This window comes from Salmo trutta, chromosome 34 (genome assembly GCF_901001165.1).
Source record: "Salmo trutta chromosome 34, fSalTru1.1, whole genome shotgun sequence".
Classification (NCBI taxonomy): Eukaryota; Metazoa; Chordata; class Actinopteri; order Salmoniformes; family Salmonidae; genus Salmo; species Salmo trutta.
Window position 1 is genome coordinate 31,009,611 of NC_042990.1, and position 21,131 is coordinate 31,030,741.

General features: G+C 43.9%; 1 protein-coding gene across 1 annotated transcript in view; it reads right to left on the reverse strand.

Moving 5' to 3' along the window:
- Positions 1–21,131, reverse strand: part of zgc:85777 (acyl-CoA/acyl-ACP dehydrogenase) — a 49,655-nt gene that overhangs the window by 6,771 nt on the left and 21,753 nt on the right. The window contains exons 3-6 of the mRNA XM_029732620.1: positions 7,247–7,376; positions 4,896–5,002; positions 2,061–2,228; positions 1,333–1,506 (exon numbers count right to left, since the gene is read on the reverse strand). Coding sequence (XP_029588480.1) covers positions 1,333–1,506; positions 2,061–2,228; positions 4,896–5,002; positions 7,247–7,376 — 579 coding nt within the window. The remainder of the gene's footprint in view (positions 1–1,332; positions 1,507–2,060; positions 2,229–4,895; positions 5,003–7,246; positions 7,377–21,131) is intronic.

Below are 21,131 nucleotides of genomic sequence, written 5' to 3' on the forward strand. Positions count from 1 at the left end.
CTCTCCTCTCTCCTCTCTCTCTCTCTCTCTCTCTCTCTCGACATTCGTTCATGTCGTTATAGAATGGATGTTTCGTCGGTCTTCGCGTTCAATGATACCGAATTCCTAGCTGCAGACTAGTAATTAATATCAAAGACTTGTTATTATTCTGTCGGTATCGATAGTCTAAAAACTTAACCACGTGGTATGGTTAAAGTTCAGTAGAGGGATGCATGGTCAAACCTATTGGCCAACTCGTAATGGAGTGGAGGCCTGGTCTAAAGAAAGAAACCCTGGGTGGGGGTTCATATACTGAACGTAGAAAAGGCTGTCACATGACGCCTTGTCCTGTCTGTGTCCCTGGGGGCGTGCCGGTGACTTGGTAAAACTTTAAGTAGAAAATACAATTCTCTCACATTAACATCTTACAAGCATCCCAACATATTCCAAATAGGTTTATCCTTATTCATTAATGTTATACAACCATTTAGATGTAAGTCTCATAGCTGAGGCTATCATATAAACATTATTATGGTAATATGGCCGTATTGTCTCTCATGAGTTTCACAACATTGTACCAAACGGACCAGTTCGTAGCTGGATTCTTCACCGATCTTTTATACCTTCTCCAGAACATAAATGTCGGCGGTTCCCCCGTCCTGTGAGGTGGAAGAATTCCTTTGTCTCTCTATGAAACCACTCTGTCTCAAAACTGTGGCCATGAGGCGGGACATTCCCTTTGGAATTTACGACCGCCTTCTGACCACAGCAGCCTGGGTGTAGGAGACAGAGGGAGATGGTGCAGAAGTAGGTGGATGGTAGCTGGGGAGGGGGTCAACTGTGCTCGCTGTACTCAAAGAGGGCAACGTCATGACATTTTGCAACTCAAAGAGTATCACTAGTTTAACTTGGAAGTGGGTGGATGATACAAATTGATGGAGTCATATAGTGATTCATCAGTGTGGGTATGTGTAACTGTGTGTGTGTTTGTGTGACGACCCCAGGAAGTGTAGCTGCTGCTTTTGCAACAGCTAATGGGGATCCTAATAAAATACAACAAAAAAATACCAAAAAGGCTAACAACCTACTCAGACTGACTGTTATCAAGCCCAGACTAAATTAACTGGGATATAACAAGCAGGAAGCTTTCAAGAACTTCCCGTCAACATCAATGAGATATTCCAGCTTATTTATTTGCTAAAGACCTTTTATTTACACTGGCTGACATGCAGAAACCCCTTTGAATGACTCATGATAAAAAAACAAAATGTGTTTCAAGTCTTTGGGCTACAGAAATTATTTGGGAGAGGGAGAGAGGAAGGGAACAGGACGGAATAGGAGATGTGTACTTACTGTTGCCACACGCCCAAAGTCTCTCTTCCTGGAACTGAAGCATTTGATAAGTGAAGCCCATCCCCTCCTGACCAATGAGGTTCTTGCAAGGCACGCGTACGTCATCGAAGAAGACCTCTGCCGTGTCGGAAGACCTCATCCCCATCTTGTCGATCTTGCGGGCGATGTGAACCCCTGTGAGGGACAGCAGAGAGAGGCGTCATCATGTGTGTCTTGGCTGGGATACCAGAGGCCATCCGGTAGCTCCCTAATGGAGTCTTAACAAATTATAACACTGTCTGGAGATTATAATAATCCCTTGGTCTTGGACATTGGCTTCTGCACAGAACACTGAAAATGTTGTGAGTAATCAGAGGTATTACTAAAATGTGAATATAAATGTAATCATCTATAGTTGATAGATCCCAACTTGAGATCGGCTTAATGCATGTATCGATGTGAGATGGAGATTAGCAGGTAGCCTAGCAGTTAAGAGCCTTCCGGCAGTAACCGAAAGGTCGCTTTAGTCGAATCCCAGAGCCGACTAGGTGAAAAGTCGATGTGCCCTTGAGCAAGGCACTTAACCCTAAAATGGGAGTTTAGCACAAATTCTAACAGAATCTCAAATTAGGATTTGGCCCTCAACAATAGCCTGCGTTCAATTTCAGAACATAAGGTCAATCACTGGAGATGAAGCTATTGACTATTGGAGAGTTTCTGTAGACTACGTATATATAATTGTGTCTCACCAGGAGAGTTCATAGGCAGACAGATGAGGGACTTGTTCTTGTGAGACGGACCATTACTGGTGTTGGCCAGGAGACACATCCAGTCAGCCTGGGTGCCGTTAGTGGTCCACATCTTACCACCGTTCACCACATACTCATCCCCTTCACGCACCGCGTTCGTCTTGATGGCTGGGGGGGGAGAAAGAGAGAGAAAAAAAATAGGACTTGTTCTGTAGAACAACCATTTCTAAACAACTGTGGCCCACCCCTGTCTTAACACACAGCCCAAAAGGAATCACACTATGGGGAACGCTGCTGTGGTTTGAGATACAATTTCCATGAGGACAGATCTATAGTATAAAAAATATCCAGAAATGTTCCATACTCACAAAAAGCGTATTTATCTCAAATGTTGTGCACAATTTTGTTTACATCCCTCTTAGTGAGCATTTCTCCTTTGCCAAGATAATCCATCCACCTGACAGGTGTGGCATATCAAGAAGCTGATTAAACAGCATGATCATTACACAGGTGCACCTTGTGCTGGGTACAATAAAAGGACACCCTAAAATGTGCAGTTTTGTCACACAACACAATGCCACAGATGTCTACATTTTGAGGGAACACGCAGTTGGCATGCTGACTGCAGGAATGTCCACCAGATTTGTTGCCAGAGAATTGAATGTTAATTTCGCTACCACGTCATTTTAGAGAATTTGGCAGTACGCCTAACCGGCCTCACAACTGCAGACCACGTGTAACCATGTAAGCCCAGGATCTCCACATCGGATTCTTCACCTGCAGGATCATCTGAGACCAGCCACTCGGACCGCTGATGAAACTGAGAAGTATTTCTGTCTGTAATAAAGCCCTTTTGTGGGGAAAAAATAATTCTGATTGGCTGGGCCTGGCTCCCCAGTGGGTGGGCCTATGCCCTCCCAGACCCACCCATGGCTGTGCACCTGCCCAGTCATGTGAAATCCATAGATTAGGGCCTAATGAATGTATTTCAATTGACTGATTTCCTCATATGAACTTTAACTCAGTAAAATGTTTGAAATTGTTGTATATTACATTTATATTTTTGTTCAGTATAGATTCAACCGCAGGAAGATTTCTTCTTGAGCGGATGGTCAGTGTGCCGGAACATAATTACAAATAAATTGTGGACTTTTTTGTAAAACATTTCAAACCCTGCTTACATTTGTATACAAATCACATATACACTATAAATACACAAAAGTATGTGGACACCCCTTCAAATTAGTGGATTCGGCTACTTCAGCCACACCTGTTGCTGACAGGTGTATAAAGTCAAGCACACAGCCATGCAATCTCCATAGACAAACATTGGCAGTAGAGTGGCCTTACTGAAGAGCTCAGTGACTTTCAACGTGGCTTCGTCATAGGATGCCACCTTTCCAACAAGTCAGTTTGTCAAATTTCTGTCCTGCTAGAGCTTCCCCTGTCAACTTTAAGTGCTGTTGTAATACTTACTACTGAGTTCCAAACTGCCTCTGGAGGCAATGTCAGCATTAAGAACTGTTTGTCAGAAGCTTCATTAAATGGGTTTCCATGGTCGAGCAGCCGCACACAAGCTTAAGATCACCACGCGCAATGCCAAGTGTCGGCTGGAGTGTTGTAAAGCTCGCCGCCATTGGACTCTGGAGCAGTGGAAACGTGTTCTCTGGAGTGATGAATCACGCTTCCCTATTTAGCAGTCCGATGGACAAATCTGGGTTTGGCGGATTGCCAGGCTACCTGCCCGAATGCATAGTGCCAACTGTAAAGTTTGGTGGAGGAGGAATAATGGTCTGGGGCTGTTTTTCATGGTTCAGGCCCCTTAGTTCCAGTGAAGGGAAATGTTAACGCTACACCATACAATGACATTCTAGATGACTCTGTGCTTCCAACTTTGTGGCAACAGTTTGGGTAAGGCCCTTTCCTGTTTCAGCATAACAATGCCCCCATGCATAAAGCGAGGTCTATACAGAAATGGTTTGTCGAGATCGTAGTTGAAGAACTTGACGGGCCTGAACAGAGCCCTGACCTCAACACCTATGGGATGAATTGGAACGCCGACTGCGAGCCAGGCCTTATCGCCCAACATCAGTGCCCGACCTCACTAATGCTCTTGTGGCTGAATGGAAGCAAGTCCTCGCAGAAAAGTTCCAGCATCTAGTAGAAAGCCTTCCCAGAAGAGTGTCTGTTATAGCAGCAAAGGGGGACCAACTCCATATTAATGTCCATGATTTTGGAATGAGATGTTTGACAAGCAGGTGTCCACATACACTACATTACCAAAGGTCTCTCTCTATTTTGTGTGGGAATACTTTGGAACAGATTTCCAAAATGAATATCACTTGGAACCAAATTGCTGGTGTTTTTAGTCTTTCTTTTATGTCCAACAATAAAAAATATTTTTTCACGCTCAGTAAACTTGGGGGGACAAATAAAATCCCACGTGGGTGCGCCAGTTGGGGAACCCTGGTATAGATTAACAATTGATTGGTGCCCGATTAGAGCCTGGAGTGATATTACTCTAAACAGAACAGAAATCATTCTTTATTCTCCAAATCAGTGTCGGTGCACAGATAAGCATGCCTTGAAGTTCTTCCTGCTTTGAACAAGATGAAACAAGGGAATAAATATATATATTTGTTATTTTCATGCTATCATTTGCCATTAAGAGTGTTTTAATCATGCTGGTGCTCTGATGTCCCCCGCATTAGAAATAGATAAAGCCTCCTTTTCCGTCCCAGATTGGTTGAGTGTTTACTGAGAATCTGCTTGAGGGATGAGCGGAAGTCAGGCCATAATAAAATACTAGTGGGATACTAAATGAAGGCAACGTACTAGCAACATCTGAGCCGGCTCCGACTTCACTCACTCCCAGACAGGCCACTTTGTCTCCCATTATGGAGGGTAGCAGAAACTCCTTCTTCAGCTCTGTAGAGCCAAACCTACAGTATATGCCATTTAGCAGTGTCACAAAACACAGAGACAATGGGGTTAAAGAGCTGATCAAGTAACTGTTCCGTAAGACTTCCAGTCATTGAGCTAACGCTAGTTAGCTTCTTTCAAACTGCACATAGAAACATAACAATGGAATCCATAAGTTCATCTGAGCCTGGGCAAGTAGAAAAAGGGCTTAGTTGCCAAAACCTCGCACTAAGCTTATTTTGCTACAGTGGGGGAAAAAAGTATTTGATCCCATGCTGATTTTGTACATTTGCCCACTGACAAAGAAATGATCAGTCTATAATTTTAATGGTAGGTTTATTAGAACAGTGAGAGACAGAATAACAACAAAAATATCCAGAAAAACGCATGTCAAAAATGTTATAAATTGATTTGCATTTTAATGAGGGAAATAAGTATTTGACCCCCTCTCAATAAGAAAAAATTCTGGCTCCCAGGTGTCTTTTATACAGGTAACAAGATGAGATTAGGAGCACACTCTTAATAAAGGGAGTGCTCCTAACCGCAGCTTGTTACCTGTATAAAAGACACCTGTCCACAGAAGCAATCAATCAATCAGATTCCAAACTCTTCACCATGGCCAAGACCAAAGAGCTCTCCAAGGATGTCAGGGACAAGATTGTAGACCTACACAAGGCTGGAATGGGCTACAAGACCATCGCCAAGCAGCTTGGTGAGAAGGTGACAACATTTGGTGCGATTATTCCCAAATGCAAGAAACACAAAAGAACTGGCAATCTCCCTCGGCCTGGGGCTCCATGCAAGATCTCACCTCGTGGAGTTGCAATGATCATGAGAACGGTGAGGAATCAGGCCAGAACTACACAGGAGGATCTTGTCAATGATCTCAAGGCAGCTGGGACCATGTCACCAAGAAAACAATTGGTAACACACTACGCCGTGAAGGACTGAAATCCTGCAGCGCCCGCAAGGTCCCCCTGCTCAAGAATACATATACATGCCCATCTGAAGTTTGCCAATGAACATCTGAATGATTCAGAGGACAACTGGTGAAAGTGTTGTGGTCAGATGAGACCAAAATGGAGCTCTTTGGCATCAACTCAACTCGCCGTGTTTGGAGGAAGAGGAATGCTGCCTAAGAACACCATCTCCACCGTCAAACATGGAGGTGGAAACATTATGCTTGGGGGTGTTTTTCTGCTAAGGGGACAGGACAACTTCACCGCATCATTTGACGGGGCCATGTACCATCAAATCTTGGGTGAGAACCTCCTTCCCTCAGCCAGGGCATTGAAAATGGGTCGTGGATGGGTATTCCAGCATGACAATGACCCAAAACACACAGCCAAGGCAACAAAGGAGTGGCTCAAGAAGAAGCACATTAAGGTCCTGGAGTGGCCTAGCCAGTCTCCAGACCTTAATCCCATAGAAAATCTGTGGAGGGAGCTAAAGCTTCGAGCTGCACAACGTCAGCCTCGAAACCTTAATGACTTGGAGAAGATCTGCAAAGAGGAGTGGGACAAAATCACTCCTGAGATGTGTGCAAACCTGGTGGCCAACTACAAGAAACGTCTGACCTCTGATTGCCAACAAGGGTTTTGCCACCAAGTACTAAGTCATGTTTTGCAGAGGGGTCAAATACTTATTTCCCTCATTAAAATGCAAATCATTTTATAACATTTTTGACATGCGTTTTTCTGGATATTTTTGTTGTTATTCTGTCTGTCACTGTTCATATAAACCTACCATTAAAATTATAGACTGATCATTTCTTTGTAAGTGGGCAAACGTACAAAATCAGCAGGGGATGAAATACTTTTCCCCCCACTGTATGTATAATTAATAACATACATACAGCTGCTTCACTCATCATCAACATGATATATTCTGAAGTATTTAAACATCTGTCAATTATTACTTGTAGAAGCCACTAAGTCCTAGTTTTGGATTGTTGGTGTGCATATTGAAGCGGAGATGTCAGAAGAGTGGGTTGTCTCCAAGTCCTCACAAAAGCTTGACTTTACAAATGTTTCTTGTGTTTGTGTGTCAGTGGGAATCAGAGATTAATTTATGCAGTTTAGAAAGGAAATTACATTGGGAAGGGTGGAGGTCCAAAGGGAAAAAGCTATGTGATTGTGCAATTGATTGTATGTTTTTACTTTCCTCTAATAAAATATTATACAAAATTAAAATGAAATGACTTGCTTGATTGGCTCATAATGAAAATATCATGGCTATGGGCCAGATGGGTGCATATACATTACCTGGCCAGGGCAGGTGTGGCCATATCGGTCTGGACTCCGATGGCCATGGGGATGCCTCCACAGCGGATGTTACCCAGCTCTTCTGACACGGCTATACTGTAGCTGAAGTCCAGACCCAGGCCTCCATACTCTGCACAGAACACATAAACACAATGACTACCACTCTGTAGCACTCACTTCTGGAATCATGAAGTGCTTTGAGAGGCTGGTTATGGCATACATTAACTCCACCATCCCATCCCCCCTAGACCCACTCCAATTTGTATACCACCCCAACAGATCCATAAATGATGCAATCTCAATTGCTCTCCACACTGCCCTCACCCACCTAGATAAGAGTAATACCTGCGTGAGAATGCTGTTCATTTGACTACAGCTCAGCGTTCAAAACCCCTCCAAGCTCGTCACCAAGCTTAGGACCCTTTGCAACTGAATCCTGGACTTCCTGACGGGCCGACCCCAGCGCGGGAGGGTAGGCAACATCCCCTCCGCCACGCTGACCCTTAACACAGAGGCCCCACTGGGGGGTGTGCTTAGTTCCCTCCTGTACTCCCTGTTCACCCACAACTGTGTGGCTATGCACGACTCCAACACCATTATCAAGTTCTCTGACGACACGAAGTGATAGGCCTGAGTCAGCATACAGGGAGGTCAGTGACCTGGCAATGTGGTGCCAGAGCAACAACCTCTCCCTCAACGTCAGCAAGACCAAGGAGCTGATTGTGGACTACAGGAAAAGGGGGTCGAGCACGTCCCCATCCACAGGGCGGTAGCGGAGCAGGTAGACAGCTTCATGTTCCTCGGTGTCCAAATCACTAGACTTAAAATGGTCCAAACACACACGCACAGTCGGGAAGAAGGCGCGACAGTGCCTCTTCCCCCTCAGAAGGTTGAAAAAGTTTGGCAAAAGGTTCTACAGTCGTACCATTAAGAGCATATTGACTGGCTGCATCACTGCTTAGTATGACAATAGCACTGCCCTTGATGGCATTGTGCTACACAGGGTTGTGGGGACAGTTCAGTAAATCACTAGGGCCGAGCTCCCTGCCACCCAGGACATCTATATCAGGCGGTGTGAAAAGAAGGCCTGGAAAATCATCAAAGACTCCAACCACCCAAGCCATAGATTTTCTCTGCTGCTGCATGGCAAGAGGTACCGGTGAATCAAGTCTGACATCAACAGCCTCTTGAACAGCTTCTATCCCCAAGCAATACAACTGATAAATAGCTAACAAAATAGCTACACTGAGTTAACCTGGCCCTACACACTCACACACACTGTCACTCCAACACACACACAAACACTGACTCCATAATTTGCTCACTCACACATAATATGCACATACATTTATACTGACTCTACACACCCACTCACATACAAGCTGCTGCTACTCTGTTTATCTTATATCCTGTTGCGTAATCCCCTTACCCTTATACATATCTACCTCCATCACTCCAGTATCCCTGCACTGGACTTTTTAAATATTTCCTTTATATAGTATGCTTACTTAATTGCGTATTTAATATTTCCTATTCTTATTTCTCGTGTTTTTTTCTAGTATTACATTGTTATTGATTATTGCATTGTTGGGTTTTGAGTTTGCAAGAAAGGCAATTCACTGTACTTGTGCATGTGACTTTAAAACTTGAAACTTAAACAAACACCCTCTTAAAGGGATAGTGATCCACATTAAAACATGACATATTGGTTTCCTTACCCTGTAAGCAGTCTATGGACATGGTAAGACAGCAATCCATGCTTTTAGTTTACCTAGCCACTGTCTCCAAATGCTAACTTTTTAGCTTTTGTGGCACAAATCCAACGCATGTCAATATCTCCTGCATTTACCGCGCTTCATGTCCAAATCATCTTAAAGTAACTTTATTGTACTACCTAATCGATTATATAGGATTTAGCATAACTTTAGATATCCTAGTAGCCTGGTTGCCCAGCAACCTAATAATCAAGGCTTGGAAAGTATTTCTGTGAGTTTGTGCTCAGTGACACTACAAAAGCAGCTCTAAGGTGACACAGAAAATAGAATACATTAGAAATGATTTCTTTACTTCTCACTTGAATGTCAAATTGGACAATTTACATTAATCAACTAGCTCAAATCTGCCGAATGGAACCAGACAGTAATTCAATAGGAAGATAACAGTCCAAATCCTTTTTTCTGATTTTATCATGTTAGTTATGAACACCACAAAGCGTGACTAAACATCAGACACGGGATAAAATGACAGACACTAATGATGACAAGGATGAATAACAACAAGAACATTGACACCAGATAGTTCTATTCTCTCAACTCCAGCCAGAAGGGTCAGAGTCACCTGCCAAATGGCTCTCAGAATATTGCAGCCAGGGGGAAAACTGTGGCAGAATAAGGAAAACACTGAACATCGGGGCCAAAAACTAGAGGAAACAGGCACAGCTGTGTGGAGATAAATGTGTGACAGGCCTGGAACCCTGTGGACCTTATAGACAGAGGTGCGACTGAGTTTTAGCAAAACAGCCCAGCGCGATAGTGGAGCGAAGGAAAGCAAACAGAATCACTGCCAGACAAAGATATCCCTTACATGTATGTTTTTGCAGGACGGGGTCCCACTATAGCACAACAATGACCCACCTAAAACAAAACATTAAGGGCTTAATGAAGCCTTCCTAAGCTCTTCATAAGGTCTCCATAAGATCTACATCAAATCAAATTGCATTAGTCACATGTGCCGAATACAACAGGTGTAGTAGACCTTACCGTGAAATGCTTACTTACAAGCCCTTAACCATCAATGCAGTTCAAGAAATAGAGTTAAGAAAATATTTACTAAAAAACTAAAGTAAAAAAATAAAAACAAAAAGTAACAAGAAAATTACATAACAATATCGAGGCTATATACAGGGGGTACCGGTACCGTGTCAATGTGCGGGGGTACAGATTAGTCGAGGCAATTTGTAAAGTGACTATGAATAGATAATAAACAGCGAGTAGCAGCAGTGTAAAAACAATGGGATGGCCATTTGATGAATTGTTCAGCAGTCTAATGGCTTGGTGGTAGAAGCTGTTAAGGAACCTCTTGGACCTAGATTTGGCGCTCCAGTATCGCTTGCCATGCGGTACTGGGTGACTGGAGTCTAAGACAATTTTTAGGGCCTTCCTCTGATAACGCCTAGTATATAGGTCCTGGATGGCAGGAAGCTTGGCCCCAGTGATGTACTGGGCCGAACGCACTACCCTCTGTAGCGCCTTACGGTCAGATGCCGAGCAGTTGCCATACCAGGTGGTGATGCAACCAGTCAGGATGATCTCGATGGTGCAGCTGTAGAACTTTTTGAGGATCTGGGGAGCCATGCCAAATCTTTTCAGTCTCCTGAAGGGGAAAAGGTGTCGTCATGCCCTCTTCATGACTGTCTTGGTGTGTTTGGACCATGATAGTTTGATGGTGATGTGGACACCAAGGAACTTGAAACTCTCGACCCGCTCCACTACAGCCCTGTCGATGTTAATGGGGGCCTGTTCGGCCCTCCTTTTCCTATAGTCCACGATCAGCTCCTTTGTCTTGCTCACATTGAGGGAGAGGTTGTTGTCCTGGCAGTGTCTCTGACCTCCTCCCTATAGGCTGTCTCACCGTTGTCGGTGATCAGGCCTACCAGTTGTGTCGTCAGCACACTTAATGATGGTGTTGGAGTCGTGCTTGGCCACGCGGTCGTGGGTGAACAGGGAGTACAGGAGGAAACTAAGCACGCACCCCTGAGGGGCCCCCGTGTTGACGATCAGCTTGCAGATGTGTTGTTGCCTACTCTTACCACCTGGGGGCGGCCCGTCAGGAAGACAAAGATCCAGTTGCAGAGGAAGGTGTTAAGTCGCAGGGTCCTTAATTATAATTTTATTTATTTAACCTTTAACTAGGCAGGTCAGTTAAGAACAAATTCTTATTTACAATGACGGCCTACCAATAGGCCTCCTGTGGGGACGGGGGATTAAATATTTAAAATAAATATAATATAATGTGGCGTACAGCAGGTCAGCTCTCCGGCCAGGACTAATTGGGGCTGGTGAGTAATCAAGGGCTGATTGCTCACCAGCTGTACGAGTCCCATAAAGCTGACAGAAGGGTAGCACACAGGAGAGAGACTGGGGAAGAAAGGACTCCTGGGGATGGTTCCAGACGTAACCGGAGAGAGTTCAGTTTTTGCTCTCCACAGGATACAGCAAGACCCGGAGCCCAGAAGACGGTATCCCGGAGAGGGTCTCATGGGGGAGACCTATGCTTTTCTTTTGAACTATTAGGTTAATAAACACCTTTGAAACTGAGCTAATCCTACTCTGTCCGTGTATGATCTGTGTAAACGTTATGACCCAACCCTCTGGTCTGCCACAATAAATATAGGACAACACACACATCACGACAAGAGAGACAACAACACTACATAAAGAGAGACCTAAGACAACAACATAGCAAGGCAGCAACACATGACAACACAGCATGGTAGGAACACAACATGACAACAACATGGTAGAAACACATGAGTCTTTGAATAAAGAGACTGAGATAAAACTGTCCAGTTTGAGTGTTTGTTGCAGCTCGTTCCAGTCGCTAGCTGCAACGAACTGAAAAGAGGAGCGACCCAGGGATGTGCGTGCTTTGGGGACCTTTAAACAGAATGTGACTGGCAGAACGGGTGTTGTATGTGGAGGATGAGGGCTGCAGTAGATATCTCAGATAGGGGGGAGTGAGGCCTAAGAGGGTTTTATAAATAAGCATCAACCAGTGGGTCTTGCGACGGGTATACAGAGATGACCAGTTTACAGAGGAGTATAGAGTGCAGTGATGTGTCCTGTAATGAGCATTGGTGGCAAATCTGATGGCCGATTGGTAAAGAACATCTAGCCGCCCAAGAGCACCCTTACCTGCCGATCTATAAATTACATCTCCGTAATCTAGCATGGGTAGGATGGTCATCTGAATCACGTTTAGTTTGGCAGCTGGGGTGAAAGAGGACCGTTTACGATAGAGGAAACCAAGTCTAGATTTAACTTTAGTCTGCAGCTTTGATATGTGCTGAGAGAAGGACAGTGTACCATCTAGTCATACTCCCAAGTACTTGTATGAGGTGACTACCTCAAGCTCCAAACCCTCAGAGGTAATAATAACACCGGTGGGGAGGGGCATTCTTCCTACCAAACCACATGATCTTTGTTTTGGAGGTGTTCAGAACAAGGTTAAGGGTAGAGAAAGCTTGCTGGACACTAAGAAAGCTTTTTTTTAGCAAATCAGACATCAATAAACTGAGCGGAACCCAGATTGCGTACCCGAAAGAATATTATACACATCAAGAAAGCCAGTCAGTTGATTATTGACAAGTGTTTCCAACACTTTTGATTAACAGGGCAAAATAGAAATAGACCTATAACAGTTAGGATCAGCTTGATCTCCCCCTTTAAATAAAGGACGAACAGTGGCTGCCTTCCAAGCAATGGAAACCTCCCAGAAAGGAGAGACAGGGTAAAAAAGTTGGAGATAGGCTTGGTGATGATCGGGGCAGCAACCTTAAAGAAGAAAGGGTATAAACCATCTGACCCAGAAGGTTTTTTTGGGGTCAAGTTTAAGGAGCTCCTTTAGCACCTCGGACTCTTTGTGGCAGGGCAGGGGGAAAAGAGGGAGAAGCATCGGGGATATTCGCATAAGAAGGGGTGGGAGATGAGGAAATGTTGCACAGGCAAGGATATATATATATATATATATATATATATATATATATATATATATATATATATATATATATATATATATATATATATATATATATATATATATACACACATACATACATACATACATACATATATACACACACACACACACACACATATACACATACATACACAGTTGAAGTCGGAAGTTTACATACACTTAGGTTGGAGTCATTAAAACTCGTTTTTCAACCACTCCACAAATTTCTTGTTAACAAACTATAGTTTTGGCAAGTCGTTTAAGATATCTACTTTGTTCATGACACAAGTAATTTTTCCAACATTTGTTTACAGACAGATTATTTCACTTATGATTCACATTGTATGACAATTCCAGTGGGTCAGAAGTTTACATACACTAAGTTGACTGTGCCTTTAAACAGCTTGGAAAATTGCAGAAAATGATGTCATGGTTTAGAAGCTTCTGATAGGCTAATTGACATAATTTGAGTCAATTGGTGGTGTACCTGTGGATGTATTTCAAGGCCTACCTTCAAACTCAGTGCCTCTTTGCTTGACATCATGGGAAAATCAAAAGACATCAGCCAAGACCTCAGAAAATAAAATTGTAGACCTCCACAAGACTGGATCATACTTGGGAGCAATTTCCAAACGCCTGAAGGTACCACGTTCATCTGTACAAACAATAGTACGCAAGTATAAACACCATGGGACCACGCAGCCGTCATACCGCTCAGGAAGGAGACGCGTTCTGTCTCCTAGAGATGAACGTACTTTGGTGCGAAAAGTGCAAATCAATCCCAGAACAACAGCAAAGGACCTTGTGAAGACCTTGTGAAGATACTGGAGAAAACAGGTACAAAAGTATATATATACACAGTAAAACGAGTCCTATATCGACATAACCTGAAAGGCCGCTTAGCACTGCTCCAAAACCACCATAAAAAAACAAGACTACGGTTTGCAACTGCACATGGGGACAAAGATTGTACTTTTTCGAGAAATGTCCTCTGGTCTGATGAAACAAAAATAGAACTGTTTGGCAATAATGGCCATCGTTATGTTTGGAGGAAAAAGGGGGAGGCTTGCAAGCCGAAGAACACCATCCCAACCGTGAAGCACGGGGATGGCAGCATCATGTTGTGGGGTGCTTTGCTGCAGGAGGGACTGGTGCACTTCACAAAATAGATGGCATCATGAGGTAGGAAAATGATATGGATATATTGAAGCAACATCTCAAGACATCAGTCAGGAAGTTAAAGCTTGGTTGCAAATGGATCTTCCAAATGGACAATGACCCCAAGCATACTTCCAAAGTTGTGGCAAAATGGCTTAAGGACAACAAAGTCAAGGTATTGGCGTGGCCATCACAAAGCCTTGACCTCAATCCTATAGAAAATGTGTGGGTAGAACTGAAAAAGTGTGTGCGAGCAAAGGAGGCCTACAAACCTTACTCAGTTACACCAGGTCTGTCAGGAGGAATGGACCAAAATTCACCCAACTTATTGTAGGAAGCATGTGGAAGGCTACCTGAAACATTTGACCCGAGTTAAACAATTTAAAGGCAATGCTACCAAATACTAATTGAGTGTATGTAAACTTCTGACCCACTGGGAATGTGATGAAAGAAATAAAAGCTGAAATAAATCATTCTCTCTACTATTATTCTGACATTTCATATTCTTCAAATAAAGTGGTGATCCTAACTGACCTAAAACAGGGAATATTTACTAGGATTAAATGTCAGGAATTATGAAAAACTGAGATTAAATGTATTTGGCTAAGGTGTATGTAAACTTCTGACTTCAACTGTATATATCTCAATGGAATAGTTGTAAGCACTTCATAAGCTCTACATAACTCCATTTATAAGCCCCTCTATAGCAAAATGAGCCCTAACAATATGAGAGTAGTGCTCGAGAGTGGCGCCGGAGAAGGCAGACGTTTTACGTGCCCCCAACCGTTTGTGATTATTGTTTGTTTATTTACATTGTTTGTAACTTGTTTTTTTACTTATTTTGCACATAATGTTGCCGCTACCATCTCTTATGACCGAAAATAACTTCTGGACATCAGGACTGCGATTACTCACCATGGTCTAGCAGAATACTTTCATTCCTTTAACGAGTCTGACGAGGCCGATGCGAACAATACAATGCTTTCTCGGGAATAGGCCCAGATTCCCGTGATTTGCGTGAAGAGGAGGCGGAGAAAAAGGGGCCGGAGGGCGGGCTGCCTTCTGAGAATTCGTAGGCGATCGAATAAACCCCCACTTCCTTCCATTCTGCTAGCAAACGTGCAATCTTCAGAAAAATAGATGACCTACGCGGAAGATGAAACTACCAACAGGACATCCAAAACTGTAATATCTTATGCTTCACGGAGACGTGGCTGAACGACGACACCATCAACATACAGCTGGCTGGTTATACTTTGTACTGGCAGGATAGAACAGCGGCATCTGGTAAGACAAGGGGCGTCGGACTATGTATTTTTGTAAATAACAGCTGGTGTATGATATCTAAGGAAGTCTCAAGCTATTGCTCGCATGAGGTAGAGTATCTCATAATAAACTATAGACCACACTACCTACCTAGAGAGTTTTCATCTGTATTTTTCGTAGCTGTTTACATACCACCACAGTCTGAGGCTGGCACTAAGACAGCATTGAATGAGCTGTATTCCGCCATAAGCAAACAAGAAAACGCTCACCCAGAGGCACCGCTCCTAGTAGCCGAGGACTTTAATGCAGGGAAACTTAAATCAGTTTTACCAAATTTCTATCAGCATGTTAAATGTGCTACCAGAGGAATAAAAACTCTGGACCACCTTTACTCCACACACAGAGACGCATAAAAAGCTCTCCCTCGCCTTCCATTTGGCAAATCTGACCATAATTCTATCCTCCTGATTCCTGCTCACAAGCAAAAATTAAAGCATGAAGCACCAGTGACTAGATCAATAAAAATGAAGCAGATGCTAAGCTACAGGACTGTTTTGCTAGCACAGACTGGAATATGTTCCGGGATTCCTCAGATGGCATTGAGGAGAACACCACATTAGTCATTGGTTTAATCAATAAGTGCATCGATGACATTGTCCCCAGTGACCGTATGTACATACCCCAACCAGAAGCCATGGACTACAGGCAACATCCAGTGAGCTAAAGGCTAGAGCTGCCGCTTTCAAGGAGCGGGACTCTAACCCGGAAGCTTATAAGAAATCCCGCTATGCCCTCCGACGAACCATCAAACAGGCAAAGCATCAATACCGGACTAAGATCAAATCGCACTACACCGGCTCCGATGCTCGTCAGATGTGGCAGGGCTTGCAAACTATTACAGACTGCAAAGGGAAGCACAGCCGAGAGCTGCCCAGTGACACAAGCCTACCAGACGAGCTAAACTACTTCTATGCTCGCTTTGAGGCAAATAACACTGAAACATGCATGAGAGCACCAGCTGTTCTGGAAGACTGTGTGATCACGCTCTCCGCAGCCGATGTGAGTAAGAACTTTAAACAGGTCAACAGTCACAAGGCCGCAGGGCCAGACGCATTACCAGGACATGTACTGCGAGCATGCGCTGACCAACTGGCAAGTGTCTTCACTGACATTTTCAACCTCTCCCTGTCCGAGTCTGTAATACCAACATGTTTTAAGCAGACCACCATTGTGCCTCTGCCCAAGAACACTAAGGTAACCTGCCTAAACGACTATGTGAGAATGCTATTCATTGACTACAGCTCAGCGTTCAACACCCTAGTGCCATCAAAGCTCATCAATAAGCTAAGGACCCTGGGACTAAACACCTCCCTCTGCAACTGGATCTTGAACTTCCTGACGGCCCCCCCCCCCCCAGGTGGTAAGGGTAGGTAACAACACATCCGCCACGCTGATCCTCAACACAGGGGCCCCCTCAGGGGTGCGTGCTCAGTCCCCTCCTGTACTCCCTGTTGACTCATGATTGCACGGCCAGGCATGACTCCAACACCATCATTAAGTTTGCCGATGACACAACAGTGGTAGGCCTGATCACAGACAAGACAGCCTATAGGGAGGAGGTCAGAGACCTGGCCGTGTGGTGCCAGGACAACAACCTCTCCCTCAACATGATCAAGACAGAGGAGATGATTGTGGACCACAGGAAAAAGAGTCCTGAGCTCGCCCCCATTCTCATCGACGGGGCTGCAGTGGAGCAGGTTGAGAGCTTCAAGTTCCTTCAAGTCCACATCACCAACAAACTAACATGGTCCAAGCACACCAAGACAGTCGTGAAGAGGGCACGGCAAAACCTATTCCCCATCAGGAGACTGAAAAGATTTGGCATGGGTTCTCAGATCCTCAAAAGGTTCTACAGCTGCACCATCGAGAGCATCCTGACTGGTTGCATCACTGCCTGGTATGGCAACTGTCGGCCTCTGACCTCAAGGCACTACAGAGGGTAGTGCAAACGGTCCAGTACATCACTGGGGCCAAGCTTCCTGCCATTCAGGACCTCTATACCAGGAGGTGTCAGAGGAAGGCCCTAAAAATTGTCAAAGACTCCAGCCACCCTAGTCATGGACTGTTCTCTCTGCTACTGCATGGCAACCGGTACCGGAGCGCCAAGTCTAGGTCCAAGAGGGTTCTAAACAGCTTCTACCCCCAAGCCATAAGACTCCTGAACACCTAATCAAATGGCAACCCAGAGTTTTTGCATTGTCCCCCCTCTTTTACACCACTGCTACTTTCTGTTGTTATCATCTATGCATAGTAACTTTAATAACTCTACCTACATGTACATATTACCTCAACTAACCAGTGCCCCCGCACATGGACTCTGTACCGGTAGCCCCCTGTATATAGTCTCGCAATTGCTATTTTACTGCTGCTCTGTAATTGCTTGTTACTTTTATTTCTTATTCTTATCCATATTTTTAAAAACGGCATTGTTAGTTAGGGGCTCGTAAGTAAGCATTTCACTGTAAGGTCTACATCTGTTGTATTCGGCACGTGACAATTTAAAAAAAAAATTGATATCGATGGGTTTCTAAGACAGACAGTCATCCTCATAGATTTCTGTATTGAACATGCATGTAGATTAGACAGACTGTAAATCAGTGGAATAGTTGTCTGAGAACGAACCATTTAATTGTCCGTGTCTCCAGAGGGAGGCGAACCTGGGAAGTCTCTAGGCCAATGAATCACTCATGGGTGTATCAATGACGACTGCCACTACGATAGACACGATTGGCTCACTGGACTACAATGTATTTCAATGACACGTCCTCATGAGAATTCTACAGTAAGTAAAATGGAACGCAAAAAAAGTAACTGACTCATAATCCCTTAGTTTAAGAATAACGAGTCACTGGTACAGTATGTGTAATATAATTATATTATTACAACAGGAGTCTCTCTGGATAAGAGCGTCTGCTAAATCATTCAAACGTAATGTCAATGTAATGACTGAGGATGAAGAGTGGAGGGCACTAAGGGAGAAAGTCAGGGGCAACATAACATTGGACCATCATAACAGAACTATCAGAAAAATGTTGACCAGTGGAAAACCCGGCTGGGTTGCCAAGTCTCGTAAATCGGGCCGGAGACAGGCCAATGTCAGAGACTGAACTCTGAATCCCACTGTCCTGTCTGGGCGTGGAATAACATTACTCACACACACACACACACACACACACACACACACACACACACACACACACACACACACACACACACACACACACACACACGGAGGTAGAGGTCACCCATGTTCTGCTCCCTGTTGTCTGGGCACACTTTCCTGTTCTGGTTCTCTTGCTTATGGAAGAAAAGGGGAGAGTTTGTGTGTGTGTGTGTGAGCAGCAGAGTTTTTTCCTGTTTCATGGTGGGTAATGGAGTGATATAATCAGCTGAAGAGCAATCTGGCTCTGAAGCTTTATTAATGTGAAGGCTGGCTCCAGTACAGTGCCTCCAAACTTTAGATATCATTTCTAGAAACTGGAGTAGGTTGGTCGTGACCTATGGATAAATAAATAGTCTAAATATGAATGTTTCATACGTTGATATCTGCCAGGTTTTGTACTGTACCACAGCGCCAAGAGAGAGGTGTTCCAAGAAATTAAAAGCTTTGAAATACAAGTTGAAGCTGCTTTTAAGTTTAAGCTTGCATGCTTGGCACTAAAGGGCCCGAGTTTTTTGCCTTTAAGCCCTAGACCTCTCATTCCAAAACTTCCAAAACTCCCCTGCGCTCTACAAGTCCGTCATTGTTCACAGCTAAGTCTTTTTCGTCATCTGAAGATAAGGATGTATCATGGTCCACACATACTAACACAGTCGTGAAGAAGGCACAACGTCTCTTCCCCCTCAGGAGGCTGAAAAGGTTATACAGCTGCACCATTGAGAGCATCTTGACTGGCTGCATCATCGCTTGGTATGGTAACTGCACAGCTTCTACCCCCAAGCCATAAGACTGCTTAACAGTTAGTTTAATAGTTAGTCCGGGTAGCTATTTGGCTATCTGCATTGACCTTCTTTGCATTAACCTTCTTCACTCATCACATACGCTGCTGTTACTGTTTATTATCTGTCACTTTATTCCTAGTTATATGTACATACAGTATATACCTCAATTACCTCGTACCCTTGCACATCGACTGAGTACTGGTACCCTGTGTATATAGCCAAGTTGTCGTAACTCATTATGTATATTACGTGTTTTACTTTTCTATTAATTCTCTATTTTCTTTCTCGCTGCATTGTTGGGAAGGACCTGTAAGCATTTCACTATTAGTCTACACCTGTTTTTTTACGAAGCATGTGACGAATAAAATTGTATTTCATTTGATTATTTGACATTTAAATCCCTCAATGGCTATTTGTTCTGTGAAAACCATTCCCAGTCCATCTGGTATTTCTCCATCCCAACAGTACAGGCCTAAGCCTCCTGGTCGGGGTAATCCTCTCCCATTCCAATCAATCTAACTACTCTGAGAGCTTGACATGTTAGTCAACGTTTCAGCATAGACGAGCGTTATATTGGGGATAGACCACAAAACATCTCAGAGTAGAAAAAGTGATAAGAATAGAGACATTATACTCCTACTCTTATTGGTAAAAATAAAAGCTATGCATCCAAGCCTCTTTAGTCATAAGAGTCCCATCTAGTCGACATATTTAGGAGACCTCGTGAGCTGTCCTAACCAGTTAATAGTTACCAGCAGGTGCCTTGATCATAGAAAAAGGCAGCCAGTCAGGGGTTCCTGAGCCACATGCAATTGCTTTAGAGTTGAAAGAATGTGTTGATATTTCTATATGATTAAACCATAAATAATCTAGACCTACATGGAACATTATCTCTTCGCTTTTTACAATTAATTCACGAGGCCTGTTTCACATGATATGCCTCAATACTTATAACCACTCCTTCCTTCCTTCCTTGTTCGTCCATCATAGGTTGATGATGACCCTAACACGATTCATTAGGATTAGTGTGGGGTACGGTGAGTGCGCAGATGGCTGATGAGGCCAATCTGAGCCCAGAAACATGCTTTGGCACACTGGACATGATATCTTGGTAAAAGTCTCCTGAGGGACGGCTCTACTAATACTGGTCTTTCGCTGTTGTCTCTTCACCATTGCATTTTTGGTCCTGCTTGTTCCAGAGGTTGTAGCGCCATCCCGGATTCGATTCCGCCAGATGGGATGATCCTGAGAAATGATTTCTCATGACTTTAGATCAATGTTAAAGCTCAAGGGATGCCTTCAGGGTGTCTATAAATCGTTTCTTTGGCTCACATTGTGCTCACTTCCCTTTCTTCAGCTCTATGAACAAGATCTGCTTATAAAGATGTGTAGCAGGCATCCTGGTCACATGGCCCACCCATCTGAGCTGAGCTTTCAGAAGCAATGTGGGAATACTCATCATGTCGGCACGGCTGAGGACTTCAGTGTCTGGGATTCTGTCCTGCTGCTTGATCCTCAGGTGCATCCTGAAACAGTTCAGGTGAAAGTTATTTAGTTTCCTGGCATGGCATCGGTAGACTGTCCAGGTTTTGCAGCAATAAGTAAGGGCTGGTAATCTGACTGCCTGGTAAACCTTCAGTTTTGTAGCCAGTTTGATGCCTTTTCTATCCCACACCGAATCTCGCAGACGGCCAAAGGCTGTACTAGCCTTGGTGATACTGAT